This window comes from Thalia democratica, chromosome 2 (genome assembly GCF_965202585.1).
Source record: "Thalia democratica chromosome 2, ktThaDemo2.hap1.1, whole genome shotgun sequence".
Classification (NCBI taxonomy): Eukaryota; Metazoa; Chordata; class Thaliacea; order Salpida; family Salpidae; genus Thalia; species Thalia democratica.
The window spans coordinates 27,736,142-27,761,831 of NC_139166.1; the positions used below are offsets into that span (position 1 = coordinate 27,736,142).

The 25,690-nt window shown below is 32.6% G+C and overlaps 1 protein-coding gene across 1 annotated transcript; it reads right to left on the bottom strand.

Annotated features, from left to right (window-relative positions):
* Nucleotides 1-4,194: 4,194 nt before the first annotated feature.
* LOC145849938 (fibrillin-1-like) lies at nucleotides 4,195-24,812 on the bottom strand. Its single transcript, XM_082955059.1, has 41 exons — nucleotides 24,536-24,812; nucleotides 22,446-22,537; nucleotides 21,629-21,829; nucleotides 21,316-21,411; nucleotides 20,788-21,099; nucleotides 20,419-20,541; nucleotides 20,089-20,268; nucleotides 19,405-19,593; nucleotides 18,976-19,119; nucleotides 18,596-18,844; nucleotides 18,187-18,287; nucleotides 17,895-18,039; nucleotides 17,538-17,699; nucleotides 17,242-17,400; nucleotides 16,529-16,642; nucleotides 16,153-16,272; nucleotides 15,779-15,928; nucleotides 14,402-14,578; nucleotides 13,635-14,081; nucleotides 13,308-13,430; nucleotides 12,867-13,118; nucleotides 12,494-12,608; nucleotides 12,214-12,350; nucleotides 11,664-12,035; nucleotides 11,502-11,589; nucleotides 10,826-11,340; nucleotides 10,410-10,666; nucleotides 10,119-10,311; nucleotides 9,358-9,846; nucleotides 9,065-9,187; nucleotides 8,608-8,940; nucleotides 8,415-8,534; nucleotides 8,078-8,329; nucleotides 7,832-7,966; nucleotides 7,501-7,623; nucleotides 7,181-7,333; nucleotides 6,661-6,963; nucleotides 6,350-6,450; nucleotides 5,822-6,171; nucleotides 5,558-5,698; nucleotides 4,195-5,431 (listed from the first exon to the last, which is right to left on the bottom strand). The coding sequence occupies exons 1-41, from the start codon at nucleotides 24,697-24,699 to the stop codon at nucleotides 4,849-4,851; spliced, it is 8,583 nt and encodes a 2,860-aa protein (XP_082811185.1). The 5' UTR covers nucleotides 24,700-24,812; the 3' UTR covers nucleotides 4,195-4,848.
* Between the last annotated feature and the right edge of the window lie 878 nt (nucleotides 24,813-25,690).

The window sequence follows — 25,690 nt, forward strand, 5'->3', positions numbered from 1 at the left end:
TTAGTTAAAAACTGTGTAATAAACCTTGTTATTCTGCAGTAACGTTTCTGAAGATATGCAGTGAAAGTATATTAAAACGTTTAACAATAGCATCTGAATATTTTAAAAATATCTTGACCAATTACAATAGACTGATGTTTGTGTTATCAAAGAATAATGATAATATTTTTTTTACCTTCATAGTTTTATTAATTAAACCTTTTAGTAGGTTTTAAAATTTTCAAATTTAAATTGTTTGTTGAGATATAAATAAAAGCAATTTCTAAAACAAATTTTAACATAGTTATTTTAAATACTTTCTTCTTTAAATATATACTTTTGTTACGCTTGGTTTTACCACAAACATACTTATTAATAAGATGTTTAGTTTTTTAAAAGTTATCTTTTGTATAATCTTCAAAAGTTTGAGTTGTTTTATTTTGAAATGTAATGTAACTAAGAAACGTATACAAAAATGTTACCGGCTAGTTTAGTGTTTAGTTAAAAATCTTCGTATGATGTGTTTTGTTAGTTAAGAATTTTTACTAAGTTTAAAATTATCGTTTCCAAAAATAAAGCAAACTTTTGATAATGTTTAAAAAATTATACTATGCACATAAAGCACATAAAATTACATTTTTTGCAAGGAATAAAGACTTTGATTGAATCTGTTAAACCTTCTATCATCTTTAAATATTTCCAAATAAAAAGTTTACAAAAGAAGTAGCATGTATTTTAAAAATATATAAACTATAGAACACTTTTAACCAAGTAAAAATCAAAACAACATATCATTTTAATACATACGTATTTTCAAATATAGTCATATATGTTTCATTAGCATATTAGTGCGTATTTTGCAAATCTTGTGTTTGTTTCTAAAAGCAGAACAATACTTATTGACAACTCTTTGTGTATGCGCAATTATCTAATGTTGTGAAAAGTCTTAGGGACTTTTTCTAAAGTGAATAGTACAACTGACGAATGTTTTTGGGTCAACAAACGAACCTAAGCACTTCTCACGCATGCGTTTTGTAGTTTTGTCAATATCGCTTCTCTGGGGATTATGTATGCGGGTTAAGAAACTTATATTATTTTATATAGTGTAAAAATTCCTTTTTCAAATTACTCCAAATAAATTTTGAAAACTCTAAATTCTTTAGAAAGGGTAAACATGTCGAGTTATGGGTGATATAACTTATACATGCAGAATTAAAGTTTAAAAAAATTTTCAGTAAAAACTAGACATGTAAAATGTTTTGGTTAAAGTTCTAACTTTTTAGTTGACAATTTTTGTAGAAATTTAGTTCCTAAACGTAGAGAAGTTAATGTAAGCGATGTTTTACTTGCTCTGACAGCCATAAAACTTTTAAGCGTTTTAAATGGTGTATTGCCAGCTTGATTCGTTGTAGTTTTTAAAAGTGTATAATAAGCATATAAATTATTTTTTATAAGTTTATTATCAGTTTATACTAAATACAATGTATACTTTAAATACTTGTAAAACACTAAAGGATGCACTTTATTTGTAATTACTTTTAAATTCGTATTCAATACTGACTGTAGTTTACTAAAGCAAAAAAAAAAGTTTTAAGTTTTATCTTGGTTAAGACTAAGTAAGATTTCAGGCTAATACTTTTAGCTTAATTTTTTTTTCTGTCTTTGATAATTTTATACCTTATGTTTTAACTTTTTCTCTTATATTAGGACTCCTTTATATTGTACGACATGTAAATATATATTGTTTATTGAACGATAAAAAAAGCGCTTAAAAAGTTTGGTCTAAGGATCTGGTGTAAGAATAAACCTTTCGGTTATCGAAATTGGCAAACGTGTATACAGTTGTACGAAGTTTAAATCGGCAAATAACATCTATTGCAACTTAAATATTTTACATTATGGAAATTTAGCAAGGAAAGGAAATATTAAATTTACAGTCCTTACTTTAAGTCTTTAATACGAATCTCGTAAAGTATCAAATTGTTAATTATTTTTAGTAAGTTTTTATTCAAAATGTGTTTTTGTAACGAAACAAAACCAATTTAAATTTATTTTATGAAACAACGCTAAAATTAAAAAAAAGTACCACAATAATATAGTTATAAAAAAAGCTTTATGATACCGCATATTAAGAAAAATTTATCGGTGCAACAATATAGTTTATTGAACAACAAAAAAAGCGCTCAAAGTATTTGGTCCTAGGACCCGGTGTACGAAAAAACTTTTCGGTTATCGAGTCGTACACCATTTTAACCTTTTAAAAAATAAGTTTTAACCTTTATTCTAACGGCGTAATAACAGTTTAATACTTAGAATTTTTTATCTTAGTTTTACTATTTTTTTAAATCGGAATATCTTTCTGAATTAATTTTATCATTTTTCAATTCGTATAAGTTGATTGTGTAAATAAACCTTTTATTTTTTACAAAATATACTATTTTATTTTAATAAAAAAAAATATCAAGGAAAACCAAGCACTCTAGTTAACTTAAAAAGTTTCATTAGTCAGTCTTTGAAAGTCTCAAAGCAAGTTGTGACTAGCCACTAAATCTCGTCGGAAAATATTTACGAAATTTGTTTTAAAAGTTATTTTAAGCTATTTTATAAAACTAGTAAAACATTTTAAGCAAAACTATAGTAATCAAAGAAATAAGGCTAAACCTTTAAAATTTTTATAGGTTTATTAAAATTTAGACGCCTTACATAGAAACAGTCTGAATTTATTTCATTTTAAACCGTTGAACCAAAAACTTAAAATTACCTTTTAACTATTGTGAAAGCTATTTATAGAAAAAAAGCTGCTAACTTTCAAATAATTTTTATAATACTGACCAAGTAAGTAAAATATACTATGAAAAAAGGTTTAAAAAACATTAAAAAATATTTTAAGTTGTCATCGCATTCATATAAAACCTTTAAAGTATCTTTCGAAAACTTTTTTTTAAAGGTAATTAGAGTATATAATAGTTGTTAGCTTAAACTAAATAGTATTAACTTTCTTCAGCATATGTATCTTTCTAAAATATACTTTTTCGATTAATTTTTTTCAATTATAATGGTAACTCAGAGAAACTCTGAATAAATTATTTTACGCATTTTTTAGCTATGTGATTTTTTTCTATAATCAATGTAAAAGTAAAAAAATACAGTGTTTGTACTTTTACAAGTTAATTACCCAAAGTGTTAATTAAAAGTTTTTTGTGCCTTTATATTAATATTAATATACTACAACTTACAAAATTAGAAAATTAAAATATTTCACAAAACAAGAATTGTTAATTAAGATATAAAGCGTTTTAAGTCTGTTAGCCAAGTATAACATTTGTAATTAGTATTTCTATCTATCACAAAAGTTAATTTAGATATACTGAACTAAAAAACAAAGTACTTTAAGGAGTGGCAACTATCAGTCAAATGAACGAGCTAATCTACTCGTTTTTATTACAATTAAGATATTCGTGAAATGGTTTTTAATGCAAAACCATTTACTTACATGTTTTTTATTTTACAGGCTGTTATTACAGTAGCGAAATATTTGGGCGTGGCAGTAAAATTGTGCTGTTAACAAACGCAGCGTATTGTAAGTTATTTTGTTTTTAACCACATCAAAACTTCAACGATTTAAAACACTAAAAGTTAAAAATGCACGTTTCGTAATTAATACAGACAAAATTTAATTAAAGTTTTTAGTTTTTTTCTCTTTTTTACAGTAAAGTAGTATGTAATAGTTTTCTCTTCTTAAGTCAAATGATAAAGTTTATTTTAAATTAATAAATCAAAACTTAGTGTTTTTTAACTAGAACTACTATTACCATAAAATAAACCAGAAATAACTCTAAAAAATTTGTAGTTTTTATAAACTTTTAAATTTTCATAAAGCTTATAATTTTTTTAATAATAATTTTGTTACAAACTTTTTCAACATTCACTTGGTTTAGCTGTTTTTAATTATGATTTGATATGAAATAACTCCAAGTATTTGGATCAAAAGCTATTTATTAATCTCATTTTAATAGTAGTTCTTTGAAACAATATACCTATAACTTAGTGTATGGCTTCAATATAAAGTTTTATACTGCAAATTTTATATCGAACTATTTTAAATGTCTTTAATTTAAACTACCAAAAACTTTTCGTATGAAAATTTTCAGAATTTTTTTTCTTTATTAAACAGCTTTTATACTGTTTTAATTTTATAACTTAGTTACAGTAAAATACTTTTGTTTCAAAATTTATTGTAAACAATCTAATCACAAGCAAAGTTTAAATGAAGTAAAACTGGTACAACAATACTATTTTTGTAGTTTTTATATGTAATTTTTAAAAGCAGAAGTTTCAAAATTAAAACTAGAATCCACAATTTTTTTTTGCTCTATGCGACCTAATTAATTCCTACATCAAAGTGGTAAAACAAAACGATAACAAAAAACACTCACACTTAATAGGGAATTATAAAAATGCAAAAAGGCCTTTATGCTTAATCATAAAAACAAAGAACATAAAACGGGGCCCCTTGGAAAGGAAAAAAAAAGCACAAGTTCTTTAAAAAAAGTAATTTTTAAACCTGAGAAAGAGCAGTAAAAACTATGATGAACAAAAGCAAAACATATACCATAATTTTGCTAAAAGGCCCTTTGTGTTGTAAGCTACACTTTGGTAAATAAATATGTAGTTGAATTTATTAATATTTTAGACTTTTTTAGTAATATTTAGCAAGATATTTTGAGGTTTTGTGTTGAAATGATGTCTATCCTCCCTAATAAACGCACATAAAAACGGAAGAAAATAAAACTGAATGTTCGTTCATACTAGCACCATCTCTTCAGATGGGGGAAATAACCTTGCCGTGTCGTCATCATTATTTCATGCCTAATCATCCCTTACGTAGATGTCCACGAGCAGGTCGAAGTCTTGTCTGATTGCCTCTTCTATCTTATCACTGTTGAATGAGCTCTTTTTGATGCTTTCGTCGCTCAAAGTGTTTCTACCTTTCAGTTTCATCTTGTAGACTCCCGCGGGAACGTCACCGTTTTCTTCAATGTGCCTCTGTGAAGAGTGAAGAGAACTGAACCTGCTTCTTCTGTGGAGTTTGAACCATTTGTCTTGGTTTCCGTCGACGATGAAGTACTTGAAGTTGTTCCTCAGCTGCTTCAACGACGGTCTGAGCTCCAACAAGTTCAGAGATCCGTCTTTAAGATCTTTGCTGTTGATGTGCACTTCAACTGGAACACTCATGTTGATGTAGCCCATTTTTTGGTCGTTAACGTACAAGAATCTACCTCCTTCTTCTGCTGCCCTCTTCTGTCTTCTGTTGGTGTCGCCACCTGGCATGCACTTGTAGCAGACAGTGTCAGTCTGTGGTGGGTATCCACCGAAACCTCCGTATCCGCCTCCGTATCCACCAAAGCTGGGAATTCTCTGCTGGAATCCGAATCTTCCTCCGACGCAATGGCTGGTTGTAAAACTTTGTGTTAGGTATTGTTTTTATAATAAAAAACAAAGTGTTTTGGTTGCACAAAAAGTTTCTAACTTTATTTTGTGCTATAAAAAATAAGTACTTTTTAATGTATACACTTACCCATTTCCGGCTCTGAAAGCACCGTTGGGACAACCGCAAGCGAAACCTCCATATTGATTTTGACATCCAAAGCTACAGCTACCTCTTCCCAAAGAGCACTCATCGACATCTCCGCATCCTCCTCGGGTCTTCATCAAACCACTGTTATGATATATAAAACAAAATAAAGGACATTGTCTGACTTTTTTTTTTGGTTTATAAAAGCCTAGATAATATAGTTTTTGAAAAGTAATTTGTAATTTTATTAAATCTTTTTTAACAAACCTTGAACAACCGCACTCGTAAGCACCGGCAGTGTTTGAGCAGCTCTGTCCCATGGAGCAAGGGCTTCTTACGCACTCATTAACATCTTGACAACCTCTTCCATACAAGTTAGGTCTGTACCCTTGTCCGCAAGTACACCTGAACGATCCTGGTACGTTCTGGCAGCCTCCTGTGCAGCTGCTGAGTCTGCCACCGCATTCATCGATGTCTGAGCATCCTCTTCCTTCGTCCATTCTGTATCCACGAGGACATTCGCAGTGGTAACCACCTGGATCGTTTTTGCAAATTCCACGTCCTCCGCAGATTCCGGGTGTGTCCATGCATTCATTCCTGTCCACGCACTGTTGACCCTGTAGTTGTAGATTATGTTTAAATATTTTATAACAAATATTTTTATGAAATGTGCGTTTTTACATTCGTTCTAATATGTATAATTTTTCAAAACTAGATTAGTTGTGTATTTTACGTAGTTAAATTAAAATCATTAATCAACTTATTTTTTTTTAAACAAGTATATATAAAACTTACTTCTTGAACAAATCCGTGTGGGCACTCACACTTGAATGAACCAACAGTGTTGATACACAAGTATTGACAGTTATGTTGCTTGGTGGCGCACTCGTCAAGATCTTAAAGATTAAGGTGTACTTTTATGAAAATTACTAGAATTTTTTTATTTTCTGTTAAAGCTTAAATTAAAATATTTTGTTAGAGACTAATTTCTGATATTAAAACATTAAGCTTTAAAGTGCACTACCTACAAAGTATATACTTACGTAGTTTAAAAATATAATACTCTATAGAAATTACAACTAAAAAAAGGTGAAAACAGTACTGACCAACGCAAGCGCTGCCATCTCTGTCGAGCTGATATCCTGCGGGACAGACGCATTGGTATCCTCCCATTGTGTTCCTACAGTCGAAGCTGCAAGGGCTTGGTGTCCTTACGCACTCGTTGACATCTAAGCAAGCTTGTTTTGACCTGCTCGGCTCATATCCGTGGTCGCAAGCACATCTGAAGCTTCCCAAAGTGTTGATGCAGGTTCCGTGAGAGCACAAGCCTGGAATGACCTTGCAATCGTCGACATCTTCACCAACGGGGTCGAAACCAGGTCCGTGAGGGCACAGCTCCATAAAGTCGGCTGTAATAAAATTTTAAAATCAAGTAAAAAACCATCTCAACATATAAGTTAACTTGTCTTAAGCGTATTGTCTTTTGTTATAATTTAAAACAAAAAACTGTTGTTATATGTTTTAATTATCATTTAACGAAAGAAAAAAATAACGGGTGTCTATTTAATTTTTTTCACTAAATGTTAAAAAAAAGTTTTGATCGAAAATAAAACTTTTGTTCCTAACCGGTTCCTGGATGTGGACATTCTTCGCACTGCTCTCCCCAGCCTTTTCCTCTGTTACAACAACATTCAGCCTTAGTGAACATTAGTCCAGTAGTTGAGGTGACCTCGCAGTGCCTCTGGTGAACCGCTGCGTAGCACAAGCCTTGTCTGGTGTCTAAAAAAGAAATTCAAAATAGATTTAAAGTTATTTGAAAGTATATTTTGAACTTTTTTTATCAGTTTTTTGAAAATTATTCAAAAAATATTTAAAAAAAATAACCTTTAGTGACTTGAAAAACAAACTTATTTATTTTAAAAAACAGACAATAAGAGTAGTCTTACCAAGACACAGTTTGTTTTCTTCATCGTAGATGTAACCATCATTACAAATACATCTGAATGTGCCGTCCAAGTTCTCACAAACTCCGTTCGTACAAACTCTGCTTTCGTCGCATTCGTTTTTGTCTGAGATATTTTCTCAAAGTTAATGTTAAACAACTCCTTTTAAGTCATTTCCTCTTTTAGGTAGAGAGTTACCAAAACAAATATGGGGTTATATTTAGAATAGTGTAAATTTCTTTATTTCTTTTTTGTTTATAAATAAAAACAGTAGATGTAATAAAAAACGAGCTGTATGAAATATTTTAGCCAGAGTAAAAAAAGAAATACTAACCGACACAGGTCATGCTCTTTCCGAGACGTCTGTATCCTGGTGGGCATAAACATTTGTAAGAGCCAATCATATTTCTGCAAGTCATACCAGCTTCATCACAGTCATTCAAATCGTCACTGGCACATTCGTCAATATCTAGTAAAATTGTTCGTTAATATTACCTTCCTACGAACTTTAGTCTGCTATATATATTTGTGTAAATTTAGTTTTGACATTTTCGTTTGTATTTTTGTTTTAAAAGCGAACCTTCACACATTTTTCCATCGTCCTTAAGTTTGTAGCCGTCGGGGCAAGTACATTCAAATCCACCAGGAGTGTTTTTACACCTGAAACCGCAATCTGAGAGTCCAAGATTCTTCTGACACTCATCGATGTCTTGGCAAGTCATATCGTTGCCATTGTAAAATCCTTCATCACACTTACATTCAAATCCTCCATCTGTGTTTGTGCAAATACCACTTCCACATGGATTATTTTCTGCGGCACAATCATCGATATCTAAAAAAAAATCAAACGAAAATATTTTTTTATTAATTCGTATAAAAACTTTTTTTTTTTTCAGGTAAAGTTTTGTTTGACTTACCTTGACATATAAGACCAGTTTCATCAAGTTGATAGCCTGGTGGGCAAATACATATAAAGCTTCCAGGAGTGTTCATACATTTGCCTCCGACACAAGGGTTGTTCAAACACTCGTTAAGATCTAATTAATAAAAGCATTTATATATAATGTTTTGAAGTTTTGTAATATTTTATTACTACAGAAAATTACAAACCAATTCCAGTAGGAGACATACCACATCCATTAGGACAATACCTCTTAAACTCGTCGGTACCTTCTTCTGGACATGCTGTACATTCATCACCAATGCTCCAACTCTTCACAGTCGAACAATCACAGCAACACATGCTTCTTGTGGATTGGCTATTAACCAGCGCATCCTCAGCACAAATGTCATTTTTGTAGCAACCACCCAATCTTGTGTCAACGCAGAATCGTTTGCTGCCGGACAACTCGAAGCCATCTGGACAGATGCATTTGAAACCTCCTGGAGTGTTGACACAGGTTCCTTCAGCACACATATCTGGTTCTTGACACTCATCAATGTCTATAATGTTAAAAAATGTTGAAAAGAGCAAAAAATATATAACAGTATAAAAGTGAGCTAATAAATTAGTTTAATGCTTTTGTATATAGCCAAGAAACCACTGGTTTCAAAAGAAGCAAATTACCTTCGCACGATTTATCATTGGGGCTTGCGTATCCGTCTGGACAGAAACATTTGTAGCTTCCTGCCATGTTCTGGCAAGTTCCAGGTCCGCAAACTTCGGCATCTGCTTGGCACTCATTGATATCTAGAATTTTGAAGTAGCTTTAGGAAAAACAATTAAAACAAGTTAAGTAACTTATTTTGAACTTAACTTACAAAAATTTAATTAAGTAAGTAATTTTTCATTCAATTGTATGGACTTTAACTTAATAATTTAAATCTTTTACACAATTAAGCTTTATTCAAAATACTGACCGATGCAGGATCTGCCATCAGGAGCAACGAAGTATCCGTCATTACATTCGCAAATGAATCCTCCATCGAAGTTAACGCATTTTCCGTTAACGCACTGTCCTGGTTCTTTGCATTCATCAATATCGACGCAATCGCCGTTGTCACCAACCTCGTAGCCATTGTCGCAGGCGCAAGTGAACCCTCCGTACGTGTTCATGCATTGACCGGGACCGCATGGGTTGTTTTCACATTCGTCAATGTCTTCGCAAGCCTTGCCGTCGTTTACGGGAACGAATCCCTGTTCACAGTCGCAAACAAAGCCTCCGTTGCTGTTGCTGCAGAATCCGTTGGCACATGCTGTCTCCTCATCGCACTCATTGATGTCCACGCAAGTTTCAGTTTCTTCGTCGAGAACGAATCCTTCTTTGCAAGCGCACCTGTAGCTTCCAGGCAAGTTCTGGCATTCGGAATCGGCCATACATTGGTTGGCTTCCAAGCACTCGTTGATATCTAAATTTAATGCATTTTAGAAGAATCTTATAAAAGATAAACAACAAAAAAGTTAATTTTAGATCTAGTTTAAACAAAATACTTAAAAAGCATCATAAACTTTGCTTGTCTTCTGATTTTATTATTATTAATATATAATTGCAAGGTTAGTTTAATACTTATAGGTATCCATTTTTTATGAATCGTTGTTAATATTCAAAATATGTGAACAAAGTTCAACTTTAAAATAAAAACTCTTAGCTTTTGATAGGTAAACCAGTAGCTAGAATTACCTTCGCATACAAGCAAGTCATCATTGAAAACGTATCCCTCGGCGCATTCACATTTGTGCGTGTCTCCAACGTCCATACAGATACCGTTCTTGCAAAGGTCGGGGAACTCACTACACACACCAGTTGGAGGTTTGATGTAAGTTTCGCTGCCGCACACTTCTAAGAACTCTTCTGTTTTCTCAGCTGGACATGCCTAAATTAAAATCAAGTTTTGTTTTCTATCAGAATTAAGTGCTTTGAAAAAGTTGAAATCTTTAGGTAAAAGATTAAAAAATCAAAAAAAAAAATTACCTCACAAGGGTTGTTCCAAGCTTCTCCAATGTTTTCGAAACAGCAGCACTTCTTCTTTGTAACCTCGAACATTTGGTCGCTGCATTCACCATTGGAAGCGTTGTAGTGCCTGTGGCAAGCTGCTACTCTCACGTCCTCGCAAGCCTTACCGCCCATAATTGACTTGTATCCTTCTGGGCATTTACATTGGAAGCCTCCGACAGTGTTAATACACTCACCAGCGTTACAGCTATCGTCCAAGTCACACTCGTCGAAATCTTTAAAATAATATAAAAGCGTTCGAAAAATAATCTTATGTGTCTTAAGGTATAAAAGTTTATATTCGGTATAAATTTTGATAAATACACGTTTAAAGATCTTTATTTAGATTGTTCTTCCTTTCAAATACATAAACTAAAACAAAAAATTATAATCACCTTCACAAGCCCTGGTGACTTCGTTGAGTTCATAACCTTCGGGGCATTGACATACGTAAGAACCGAACAAGTTCAGGCATTGACCACCCTTGCACAGACCTGGAAGCTGCACGCACTCGTCTATATCCTTCAGTACGACACTGATGGGGTTCAAGTAGAACCCGATACCGCCTGGGCAGAGAGTGTTGTACTCATCAGTGTTGTTTCCTGGGCACGCCTCGCAAGGATTACCCCAGCCTGCAGTCGGAGATGCGCAGCAGCAATGAGCCTTCTTTACTCTGATACCGACAGGGTTTGTGCACACAGGAGCGCTTTCGTCACCTTCGATAGTTCTGAAGCAGTCGCCGATTCTGTTGTCGACGCAACCGTTTTCTGAGGGGTTCTTTTCGAAACCTTCGGGACACTGGCACTCGTAACCACCTGCGGTGTTGACACACATTCCGTTGACACACTTCTCAACTTGGTCACACTCGTTCACATCGGTACAGTTGGCGCCTTGCTCGTCTTTCTCGAAGCTGTTAAATAGCAAAACTATTATCGAAAGAACTACTTTACACATTAATGTTTAAGCTCGTATTGGTTACTAAATAAATATTTCTGCATTGAAACGTATATACTGTAACATATGTATTAAAATTGTTTAGCTAGTTTTGTCTATCTTTACAAAAAAACTAACCCAGGTAGACAATCGCATCTGAAAGATCCTGGAATGTTGTGACACCTTCCGTTGACGCAAATGTGTTCGAAAGCGCACTCATCGATGTCTAAACGTTTATTCAAATGTAAGCTTTCTACAGTTAATACAAAAAAAAAACACAAACAAATTTGCTGTTCTAACCTTTACATGCTTTTCTGTCTTCAGTGGTTGCGTATCCTTGAGGACAGTCGCACTCGAAGCTTCCTTCGACGTTGACGCACTGTCCGGGTGCGCAGAGGCTGTCATCTTCCAAACAATCGTCATTGTCGGAACAGCTGAAACCGTCGCCGTGGTAGCCCTCGTTACAGTTGCACTCGTAAGTTCCGAGTTTGTTGGAGCAAGTAGCGAACTCGTGGCACATGTGGGTTCCGAGCTCGCACTCATCGTCGTCATGACACATGAAACCGTCACCGTGGAAACCAGCGATGCACTTGCACTCGTAGCCTCCTTCCGTGTTCGAACAGTCGGCGTTGACGTGGCAGTTGTGCTTGGACATCTCACATTCGTCCTCGTCTGGTAGATGAAAATAGAAAATTAGTGATATAGGAGAACTAGTATAAACATTTGAAAGGTTGTGATTATGTTAATATGTTATTTTTTAGTTAGACTAAGTTTTTATTATGTGGAATACAGTTAGAAAAGTACTGTTTAAAAAACACTGCTCAAAGTTTAAATGAAACTTTTTACTTACCGACACAGATCATTTGCCCTTGAGGGACGCAGTATCCTGGGTCACAGTTGCAAGTGTAAGATCCCCTGGTGTTGTGACATTTTCCGTGCATGCACACATGTGGGTTCATTGCACACTCGTCAATGTCTTCACAGAACCTAAAAATTATTTTGTTAAGTAATTATTTGAATAAAAAACAGCTTACTGCTGCACTATTTAGTATTACAAAGTTTCTACGCAAGTCTCAATAACTAATAACTTTTTTTCTGCAGTTAATAAAAACTAATAGGTATTGACTAACTGAAGGTCGTTGGTTGACATGAAACCGTCGAAGCAGATGCATCTGAAGCTTCCTTCAATGTTCTCACACCTTCCACCGTCGCATCTGTTCATTTCCTCCATACATTCGTCGCGGTCTAGTTTTATTTATTATATCGAGTCTTGTTACTTTTTTGACTCTACTTCTTGTCATACTTAAAACTAATAAAAATAAAACGTTTTTTAGGACTGCAACAATACTAATTTGTTAACACTAACTTGAAGACTTAATTTTTCATTGTTACAAAAAACTAATAGTTTAAATTTAAACAAAAAAAAGAACTTGATTTATATAGAAATTTAAATTTAGAAACAAGTCTATAAACTTAAATAAACCAATGACTGTTTTAACGTACCAGCACAAGTGTGTCCATCATAAGACAGAACGTATCCGTCGTTACATGAGCACTCGTACGATCCGATCAAGTTTCGGCAATTGTGCATGCAACCACCATTGTTGACCAAGCATTCATCCACATCAATGCAGTCCCTTGCGTTTGGTGTTGGGGCGTAACCAACGTCGCAGATGCACATGTAGTAACCGAGCATGTTCTCGCATCTTCCGTTGGGTTTGCACAAGTTTGGCTCGAGAGCACACTCGTCAACGTCTAAAATTGAAAGTCAGTCAAAACTCTTCTTATTGTAAGCTTTTATTGTGTGTTTGTAACTAGTTCAAACTATCCTTAAAAAGTAGACTATGTTTTCCTTTTCAAATTATTTCAAAGAAAACTCTAGAAAATGAAAGTATTTTAAAGAAGAAAGCTCAAATTTCATAGGAAGATTAAACTTGTACTTACCAACGCAAGCGGTTTTGTCTTCATTGAGAGACCTTCCATCTGGGCACACGCATTCGTAAGCACCTTCAGTATTGATGCAAGTGCCTCCTGTGCAGTGGCCTGCTTGAGCACACTCGTTGATATCTGTTTATATTTGTTTTTTTTTAGCTGTTTTCAGAAACTTAAATTAAAAAAAGTTTTAAATGATAAATTAAAATAGAAACAACTATTATAAGTTTATTTCTGTTTAACAAACTTTTGATATCAGAAATTACGAGTGATGTATTATAAAAAACTATAAAGTAATTTCAAAATAACAAAACTAATATTTCATTCCAAGTTACTTACCAACACAAACTTTAGTGATCTTTGAAGGAGCAAATCCGCTGTCGCAGTTGCATTGGAATCCACCTGGTACGTTTACGCAATCTCCGTTGCCGCACATTCCTGGCGAAATGGAGCATTCATCCACGTCTTCGCACTGCTTTCCTGTCTCATCAACGGTGTAACCTTGGTTGCAGTCACACTTGAATCCTCCGTTTACGTTTTCGCATTTACCGTTAGAACACAAGTTGGGGTACAAAAGACACTCGTTGATATTTTTGGTTTTGATTCCGGCAGGTGGACACAGCTCTTCGTATTCGTCACCGGTTTCATCGGGGCAAACCTCACAAGTACCTTCAAAGTCCCATGATTGTCCAATTCCACAGCAGCAGTCTTTTTTGGGAATCATGGAAGATGATTGAGGTCCGCTGCAGTCTTCTCCTTCGAAGAAGCACGATCCAATTCTCTTGTCTGCATAAAAGTTTTTTTTTATTAAAAATTTGCTACAAAACAGAACGCAGAGTAGTTACTTAATCAAAATCTACTTTCCTCGACTTATTTTTTTCTACAAAATTACATTAGCTCGTTTCTTATAAATAAAAGGTATAGTTATACTTTTTAAATAAAAGTTTGTAAGACAAAATTAAAAACACCTTTTTTACAAAACACATCAACAAAATTCAAATATTTATCTGACGAATAAAAACTATACTTTTAGTATACTTCATCAAAAATTAATGAAAAAAGAGTTCTAAGAGTATTATATTACTTAGATCACTAAACAAACTCACCTTCACAGTTCAAGCCCTTGTCATCAAGAGTTTTTCCGTCTTTACATACGCACATGAAAGATCCAACAGTGTCTTTGCATTCGGCATCTTTTCCGCACAAGTTAGCATCACACTCGTTGATGTTTTCACACTGTCCGGTTTTTGGGTTTGCTGTGAATCCCTTTTTGCACATACGTTCTAAAAAGGTTTGTATTTTTATTGTTTTCACGTATTTTGTTTTTAATCATCATATAAAGCATGTGGTGTACGACTCGATAACCGAAAGGTTCCTTTGTTCACCAGGTCCTTAGACCAAACTTTTTGAGCGCTTTTTTTGTCGTTCAATAAACAATATATAGACATATACTAAACTCAAACCTTTAAATAGATTAAACGAGCTAAAATAAAGAGTTTTTTGTTAAGATTAAATGTTTTTAGCTCATTAGTATGACAATATTAATAAAAAGAAAATATTTAAGCGATCACTTTGGAATATTTAAAACAAAGATTTTGCACCAGTTTGGTTTAAGATTTAAATATAGTAAAGAATATGTAACGCAGTTAAGAATATGTAAAAGTATTTTTTTTTATAATTTGTTAATTATGGAAGGTAATATAACAAAAAGAAAGTAGTTAAACATGTATTTGTATATACTAATTTAAAAAATGTTAATTGAACTTTAAATGAAATTTGATAAAAATAAAGTACTTAACTATACTTTTGCATATTTATGGATAGTCTAACAAAACTTTTGTACTTTAGTTAGTCAAATTAGGTCTGTTATTGTAAATAAAGGAAATTTAAATTTTTACTAATTAATTTTTTTACGGGAACTTAAATCTAAGCACACATATCGCTTTGTATTAGTTTAAGTTCTAATTTAAATATAAATTAATTTAAATATTATAAGTTTTAGTTTCTAAATTAATCTTTTTAGAGTAAATAAATTTATAGCAAATCTTATGAGCAAGATTAATGTTAATAGCAAACTTTTACTTATTTATCTTGGTTTAAGACGTTCGTATCTTTGTCATGACAACAAAAAACGTTGCCTGGGGCCGTTTGTAATTAATTACCTACTTGCCTAGCAACAAACAGTGAGTAATACCCAGTAAAAGATAGTTAATGAGTTATAAAGTTCAAGTAAGTTACAAAATAATCTTTACGCTGGTGATTAGTCTACTTTGATTTAAAAAACTTGACTGTTAAAATAAAACACAAACGATTTAGTAAACTTAGTCATATTGCATAATGAAAAATAATAAAATTTTGTCTATTATTAACTCAATTCACAAAGTATTAACATTAAGAAAAAACTTGCTAATTAATTGATATACAATTTAGTTGTACTAAATGATATAGTTTTTAGAGTTAAAACTATAGTACTTGAAACATACCGATATCGTCACAATGGGTACATACTCCATTACCCCAGGCTACTCCCAAGGTGTTACAGCACATTTCAGCAGTCATTGCTTTGTCGCCAATGGGTTCCGAACATTCACCATCAACGTATTTGCCCCAACAACGAGCAGTGATGCCTGTGTCTGTGATAAAAAATATAAAATTTAATTACAATCGTAACTAGTCTATGAGTTTTACTTAACGATAAGTTTTTAACAACTAGCTTTACTATTGAAGCTAGTTGTTAATTTATACGTATAAAAGTTAAAAGTTAAAAACTTTTATTTTACAAATAATAGTTGTCAAATTACTTAAAAAATTGTTCTGACTAAAAATTAAAAATACATAATGATAACTATCAACGAACCATAACAAGTGTGCCCGTCAGCACCGAGCTCCTGCCCCTCAGCACATTTGCATTTGTAACCTCCTGGGATGTTGACACACTCTCCCCTGATGCAAGGGTTAGAATCGCATTCATTAATATCTGCGTTTTGATAAGTTGTTTATTATTTTTATTCATTTTACTTGATTTTAAAGTACAAGTTAAGTATAAAATCTTCACTATTAGAGTTGTTCAAAAGGAAATGTGTTTTATTAATTTTACTAGTTTTTGTTCGTATAAAAGTAATGATTTTTTTTTATCAACAAAAGATATGACACAAAAAATACTAAAAAATACCAACTCAACTAGTATATTGATAATTTACAAAAATTTTAATGGTGCTTTAAGTAGGTGTTACCTTCGCAAACATCTCCGTTAAGAGTAAATCCGTCGTCACATTCGCAGCTGAATGATCCGGGAGTGTTTCTGCAGATTCCGTTGCTACACACGCTCTTATCACACTCGTTGTAATCTATTGTACATTTTTAAGTTTTACAACAGTTAATATTGAAAAAGAAATACTTTAACAAGTGAATTAAAAATGTGCAAACATATACTAAGTTTCAAAACTATTGAAGCTTCAACTAAAAACATAAGTAATGTAATATTTGTTTATGTTCTTATACTTCTTACGATGAAAAAAAAAGTTGAAATAATTAGCCAAAAACATCAGTTGTTGTTACATAGTTGCTTTTAATTAACACCTGGTATACACAGCTGTTTTGCGAAATTAAGTTTAGCCTCAGTTGTTGAGTAGATGCCAAAGTTAAATTAACTCAAATTTTTTAGATAGCTTGCTAATTATATTTGGATTTAGTTAACGGTTTAAAAAGTAAAATTAACTTCAAGCAAATATATTATACTACTACTTTTTACACTAGTGTGTTTGCAAATAACTTATATGAGCCAATGGTTACTTTACTATGCATATTGGCTACAAGATAAGTATTTAACCATTATACTTTTAGGTTGTTTAAATAAAATTAAATTAAGTAAAAAAAATAACTTTTTGCTTTTATATTAAAAAAAAGGTTTTTTTTAAGTTAGATAGAAAAAATTACAACTGCTCACCGATGCAAGACTTTTGGTCGGGAGCAACGAGGAAACCTTTGTTGCAAATGCATCTGTAGTCGTTACCCATGTTGACGCAGTATCCGTTTTCACAAGGGTTGATTAGCAAGTCACACTTGTTGATCAATTTTGCATCCTTGCACAATATCGCAAATCCCTCTGTTTAAACGATATGATGAAATTGATTTAAAAAAAAAGCAGTGCGAAAACCATTTTGTTGATAAAAACTCAGAAGTTGTTTTAAAGCCTGTAAATTAAAATAACCTAACAAGCTTTGAACAGAATAAACAACTAACCATCGCTCGTTTCGGGGCAAGGTTCGCAATCTTCACCAAAGGCAGAAGAGGCACCAGGGGCAGCACAGCAACATTCGTCCCTGGTTACCAATTGGTCTAATGAAGGAGCCGCATAACATTGTCCATTTCTGACGTTCCTAAAGCATTGGCCGACTGTTGGGTCTGTTGAAAAAAATGATGACGTGAATAAGCTTTACTCAAACTGGTATAGATATATAGTTGCATAGAATGACTATGAAAAGTTAACAAATTTAATTGGTTAACTTTATGTCTTAGTAACTAAAAACTATCGCGTAAAATAGTAAGTGGATTACTAAAATTGAGTACAATTAATTATCTCAAAGTTTCAAGACTCACCGAGAATGCAGTTAACGCCAGAATCATCAAGTACTTCGTAATCATGACACTGGCACTCGAATGATCCGTCTTTGTTGACGCATTTTCCGTTCTTGCATGGGTTTTTGTCACACTCGTTTTCGTCTTCACATCCTGATCCGTCAGCCTGTTCATAAGTTTGTTGAAGTTAATTATATTTTAAAGTTTTTGAGTAAAACGTTTATTAAAAAAAAAGTTCGTTTTGTAATTAATAAATATTTACAGAACTTATGATTTAAAGAAATAGCAAAACTAATCTTGTATTAGAGCTAACCTTGAGTTTGAAGCCTGGGTCACACACACATTTGTGCATACCGGCCAAGTTGACACATTTTCCATTTGGACAAATATCTGGGTTTTCGCATTCGTCCTTGTCTGTTTTCAATATTAGTTTGTTTTAAATTTTCTCCATAAAACTATCAAAAAAAAGTTAACTTAAAAATAATTACTTATCGAATATTTGTAGTTGTACTTTTAATCTAGCTTTTGTTTATACTATTTTTTACTCGAATATATAGAATTTTTACTTAATTTAATAAAAATTTAATTTAATATCTTATTTTGCTTGAGTGAACTAAGAAAAATAACTGAAAAGACTTTAAACTATAGTCGTTGAAAAACTTTTTGATGAAAAGGCAACCCAGCTAGCTACTAATTCATTATACAAACACTCTAATATTCACCTTCACATTTAGTACCGTCAGGAGAGACCATGAAACCGGCGTTACAAATACACTGGTAGCTTCCACCGTTGTTCACACACCTTCCGTTGGGGCACAGTCCCAATTGTTCACTGCACTCATTGATGTCTTCGCAACCTTGGTTGGTGGCAGTTGCCCTGTATCCTTCGTTACATTGGCATTTGAAGGATCCTCTTGTGTTCCTGCAAATTCCGTTTGCGCACATACCGTCAGCTGCACACTCGTCAATATCTGAAAAAAAAATTGTTGCAGTTAAAATTGAACAACTTGAAAAGTTTTAGTTTCAGTATATTTTTTTGAAGAAATTAAAGCACCAAACAGTTTCAATTGTTTATTCGAAAAGTACTAGAAAACGGACTTACCAACACAAGAAGTCATGCTTTCAGGAGTGTTAGCGAATCCTGAGTCGCAGTGACAAACATAAGATCCATCAGTGTTCATGCAGGTACCGTGAGCACCACAGATTTCGTTTAGTTGACCGTTGGGGTGTCTGCACTCGTCTTTATCTGTTTAAAGTTTTTTTTGGTAAGCTTTTATACGAAAAGGTTAAAATATAACTCATAAAACCTTACAAACTTAGTATAAAGTAGTCATAAACATCAAAATATTTTTTTTACCGTAAGAACTTAGAAAATTGGAAAATTTAAAGTTTGACTTTATAAAGTATACTTACTTATAGTAGTACATATTTTAATTATGTTTTAGTTGATAAAAAGTTGTTTTTGTTTACAAATGTCTTAAGTTTAAAACTTTTCTTTTTCAAAAGACATATTTAAAACGTTTTTACTAACCTTGACACTTTCTTCTGTCTTCAGAAGGAACGTAGCCGTCATCGCAGTCGCAGTAGAAAGACTCCCTCTCAGGAATGGCAACGCAGGTACCGTGAACACAGGCGTTGTTGCCCATGATATTACAAATATCTTGACCTGGGTTGGGGCCTTTAGCTGGACCGTATCCGTCGCATTGTTTTCTATATTCGGCTGTGTAAAAATTGTTTAATAAAGTACAAGTAGTCTTAAATTTTATAGTTATAACACTAATGGAATACGAATTAAGTTTCAAATTCAAGAAAGCGTTAGTAAAATTAAAAGATAATAGCCTTATTTTTTAGAAAAACTTTACTAGAGTAATTAAAGTAAATTGTTTTTTTTTTGGAATTTTTGCATTATTTACAATAATTAACAAAAGTTTCTAATATAAAAACAATGTTATTTTAAGCTTTTGTTGTTCTAATAACGTACTCTACTTAATATTTACATCTAATCATTACTTTTTTGTTACATATACATACTGATTTTGTAAAACTTGAAAACTATTGAGTTTTAGTATAAGATCTAATAATTTTATAACTAAATAGCTAAAAAAAAACAACTATTAACCAGGTAGAGGTTTTATTTTCAACGCATCTTGAATAAAGCAAATTTTTTTATTTATTGAAACACAGGAAAATAAACAAACGGTTGTTTTCAACTTACGTGAATCGACAGCTGCGCACCTAACTGCTTCCTTGCCAATGGCAGCAAAGCATTTTCCGAGAGTCTCTTGTCCACCTTCGACCTTGGGGCAGCAGCACTGGGACTTGGTTCTGAGTGCGGCGAGTGGGGCGGAGCACATTTGGTTTTCAATCTGGGTGTAGCACCTTCCGGGAGCATCAGCTGTTGTTAAATAACAGTTTTTACTATTGTGTTTTTAAGTATTCTTGAAGACTTTTTGCTTTGTACAAGATTTTTTTGTACTTGAACTATCAAAAAGCTTTACATATTTACATAAATCAAAAAGTTTTAATTTAAAAAACTACAACTTACAAATGCAGTAAGTTCCATCAGTTGAAAGTCTCCAATCGGGAGGACACTCGCACTGGAAGCCTCCATCTGTGTTTACGCATTTTCCTCCGGCACAAACTTCACTATCGGCACATTCGTCAACATCTGCAGAATAATTAAGCATTTTTGAATAACTTATAATGTTTCATGAATTCTTATATCTTTTTAAACTTGCAAGTACTAAATTCAAGTTGTTTTTATAACATAAAACTAAGTTTAAAGTACTTGCTTATTTTTTTAGTATCTAATATAACAAAGTAGTTTAAAGAAAATATTGTAACATAAAAATACAACTTTAAATGTATCCGAAAAAAGTATTAAAAATTGAAAGTATCAGATTCAGCAACTTACCAACGCACTGATGAGTCTCGTCGTTGTAGGTGAATCCTTCCGGGCACTCGCACCTGAAACTGCCGTCGGTGTTCACGCAGGTTCCTCCCTCGCACAATCCTCTCATGATATCGCACTCGTTGATATCGGTGCAGTGGGGTGGAAGCCTTCCCTTGGTGCAGTTGCCGACTCTGGCCGGGCACTCCTCGCAAGGGGTGCCCCATCCTTGTCCGACGGTGGCGCAGCAGTAGAGCTTGGTGCACATCACGGTGGCAATCTCGTTTGTGCAGGTGTTGTTGGCCCTTGTGAGGAAGCATGGTCCTTTGCGGTAATCTGAAATTTTTATTGATAGATTAATTTCCAAGTTGATTTAGATGTCGAAGCAATACTTTTAGGTAACTTTTTTTTCTATTTAAAACTATATCAACTATAATTCTTAAGAATGTAAGTTAAAAAAACGTATTGGAATATATTAAAAATACTTCTTGCTCTAAACCTTTAATAGACATTTAATCTATTTATTTTTACTTTATTTATAGTATGTCTTACCTCTTTCGCATCTCATGCCTGTGAATCCGTAGACACAAGCGCATCTTCCTGGAGTTATGCATCTCCCTCCATTAAGACATCCAGGTCCACAGATAGCTGTTGTTATAGATTTAAACATAAAACTTTGGTTATGCATACAGATTATTTTATAGAAACGAAGTATAATTTTAACGCTTTTTAACTTAATAACTTTATAAAAAAAATAAGAACTAAGACTTTTCTTCAATTGTGTTTCGGATACCTTTTTAAAGTTTATCACGAATGAATTATTGTTTAGCGTAAAGTGCTTACTTAACAAACAAAAAACACAAACGTTGTCCGCAATGGGGTCCAGTGTACCCGTACGTGCACTGGCACTGGTTGTTGACGCACTTGCCACCGTGCATGCACCTCACCGTGCACTTCTGCTCGGCACTCTCCATGTTGCAAGCCGGCTTCAGTTTGCCGTCCTCGCACAAACACGTGTTGGGAGCCTTGCAGAGGCCGCTTCCACACCTGCCCTCGTCACATACCGCTGTTTTTATTTGCAAGTTTTTACACAACCAAGTTTCATTTAGTTGAATTTGTACATAAAAAAATAAAAAGAAATTTGTACGTAAAATAAACATCTATAAGTTTCGTTGATATTTGTTAAAATGAAACAGTTAATGGAATGTGTATAATTAAACTAACAAAAGTTAACTATTAGTAAGCTATACCCAATGACGGAAACTATATATAACTAAAAGCTAACGTAAGACTGCAGTTTATACTCAATGATTTTTGTTTTTGTATGAACAAAAATCAAAAATTTCAAATATCATTCACCAAATACTTTGGTCAAGCATAATGTGTGAGCAGCATTGACCGCCGTTAATCGAATAAAGCCACAAGTATGCCGCTTGTTTCCGGAACACATAGCAAATTTCCATTAATGGTGTGCAATACAGCAAACACAACATGCCTGTGGATTGCGCGGATTAATTGGAAACGTGCGGTCGTAATTTTTACGCGATTATGGAAAATTGAATAGAAGTTATTAAACAATGCGTTCTTTATTCTTACTTGAAATTGTTTTCCGCTCAAGTATTTTAAATTTATTGCAGTCTTTTTAAAAATTATGTTAGAAAATGTTCAAGTACAAAACTTACGTCTGAGGCACATTTTTCCGGTGTGGGATACGGCCCATCCTGGACAGCAAAATGAGGAGCCTTTCTCACGGCACACGTTGGGACCAGTAAGGCTGTAATTTGTTTTGTTATTTAGAATTTATTAAAATAATGAAATTTATCAAAACAAACTTTATAAAAAAACTAAATTTTACAATTTGAGTACCGTTTAAATAAAAAACACTATTAGATTATACTGAAGTCGTTAAGGACAAAAATAAAAATATCAAAAACAATTTTTGCAGCAAATAGAATGCTGATGTTTAATATATGTTCAATTGTCCGATACTTCAAAATAGAATAATAATTATTTGGTAAACACGGTTAACAATAGTACTAATTCAAAAGTGGTAGAGCGTTCAAGATGTGATTTCAAGTCTGTTTTGCGATGACAAAAGGCAAACAATAGAGCCTTAAGACGGCATTAAAATTTTTGTGTTTACACAGGGAAAAATATGGAATTAAAAGGCACACTTTTCCGATGACATATGCAAAAGCAAAGTCTACAAAAAAAAAACTGATTGCAGCAAACTAAATCCAGCAAAAATGCGAACCTATTGTATGCTTGATATTTTATCGAGCTTAAAATATGCTAGGTTTTGTGAAAATATGTAGCAGTAATCTATATATGTCTTTTTTAAGTCTGATATTCATGCTCTGTGAAGCATGTAAGAGAACACAATCACATTTGAAAACCTTTTTATTCAAATAACAACAAAATAATTCATTAGATTTTTGTATTAAAAAGTTAATAAAAGGAATATTATATCACATCTTTTTCTATTAATAAACATAAAAAAATATCAGATAATAGACCTAAAGTATTTAAGTCATATAAGAACTTTTTCACACAGTTCTAGCTGCGAAGTTTTTTCAATTTACATCAATTTTAAATACATAACAAAAATTTTTAAAATCACGAAACGTGCAGGTAAATTAGCAATTTAGTGAAAATTGCGCAGGTGCGAACTTGATTTGAATTAAGATTGGATTATCACGGTGTTTAAGGCTTGAAAAATTCAAAATGCTACACGTGTTGGTTTATAATATCAAGTAATTGCTGTACATAAGTAAAAAATGTTTTGAAGTTGAATATTTTGAAATTTGAATTGGCAAAACGAGAAATACTTTAAACTGCGCATAAAAATATTTAACTTCTAATCGATTATTAACTATATAAAAAAAAACCTTCAGTATTTTCGTAAGAACTTTAAAGCGTTTTTCTTACTTATTAAGTCCTTTATTTTCATTACAAACTTTTGCTACTTAAATATCAGGAAATACAAGCCTGTTTAAGTAAAAGTCATTAACATTATTATAAAGTCATATAAGTGTTTACAAATTATTTACGCTTGCTTATCTAGGCGCCTCACGTTTAAGGGCAACACGGATAAAAAATTGCCGATAAAAATAGTTTGATAACAAAGTTTTATAAAGGCTTTGCTTAAAGTTTGATGAATAGATTATATCAAAGGCTTTAACCTTTAGAAAGTTAAACACAATATCACTAAGCTAAATAATAAAATTAAAACATTATTTGTATGCAAAAAATTAAATATTGTTTTAAATATTTCAACAAAAGAACCAATACTTGGAAAAATATTTTAAACATTTTGTGTATAAATAAGGGTTAAATAAAAAATAACTTGGTGTTTTGAATCGTTTGATTTCGTTGATGTACTTTAGTCTATAACAAAAGTAAAAATATGTTTTACCATATAAACAATTAAATAACAGAGTTTTATAGAGTTATTTTTCTTGTTTTGTACTCTTAGATTTTAAACAAACAAATGTTTATAATAAAACATTATTAATAATAAAAACTTAGATGTAATAAAAAATAAACGGATTTTCGTTACTTATTAAGACTGCTAATGCTATTTTTGAAAAAGTGAATTAATTGTTAAAGAAAAAAAAGCTCAGCCTAAAAAGTTATGAATGTTATGTAAGAACTAAAAAAAAAAACTGTAAAAAATATTAGAAAAGTTTTGTAATTTTCTAGTTTTTTAAATTTCGCTACTTTAACTTCAATATGTTTATATATTTTTATTGTTGTTAAAAAAGGTTCCTACCTCACTCCCATCCTTCTTTGCCTATTCCTACCGTGTCCACCATGGTGTCCGTGGTGTCTCAGCCCAGCAATGTCGTGCCATTTGCCGAATGATTGTCTAAGCTGTCCCTGGGTAGCCACTACAGCTAAAACCAGAACTAATAGTGACGTTGCGTATGACGTCATAATGCTTATGTTTCGTGGTAAAAGGCTTGCGTGTTGCACCCTTTCTACCCACTTAAAGTTTTGTTAATAAATATAATTTGGCGGATAAGGCCAATTAAAAGAGTACCTAAAATTTCGGCTGTTTTAGATTATTATGAAAAATATCCAAAAAAAAAACAGGAAGCATTTAATTTATAATTAATTTAGTTTAATTTATTTTAAAACTAAACTACAATTGTGTTAAGTTTATTTTGTTTTTATGCAAAACTTTCTGCTTAATATAAAATAAAATTGTTCAGAACAAACAAGCCGAAACTTTTTTTTCTTCCATGCAACTAGCCTTAAAACTCCTATGTTCAATAAATATGAAAAAAAAAACATTTAACATGAGAGTTGTTTACAGATTAAAGTTTTATCTGCTACTTGCCATCTCTCTGTGCATTAAATCCAAATAGTAGATTGCCGCTCCCTTCATTTATCAGAGGGGAATTTTTTTTTTCTAGCCTCTCTGCCCGTTTGAGAGAGAGAGATTTTTGAGGTTGAGCGCGCATGGCTTTGGTGTTGCGGCGTCGATGAATTAACGCGATTTTCGTTGTTACCGTCGCGTTTGTTTATTGTTGTCCGTCGGATGACTCAGTGTGACAATAGTTAAAGCTGCGAAGTTTGTCATCCGAGCTAATGCGAATTGTGTGCAAACAAAAACATGTTGCTCACGGCGGTATTTTGTACGAGCTGGTTGCGCAACTTGAGGAAAACAATGCGTCTAGACGTTTTCAGATACCAAGGTCCGAAGACAATGTCGATGAGATAGTTGTAGAGGTTCGTTGTGTGAAAAAAAGTTATAACACAAGAGTGTTTCAAAATAAAACTCTGTTTTAAAGTATAGATTTTTTTAAAAGAAAATTAATTTATTTTGAGCTGTTTATAATTTACTGGCGCAACGAGATTATTTTTACTAATAAACTTTGATCAGAAAACGAACAAGATTTAAATAAAAAATATAAAAATAGAT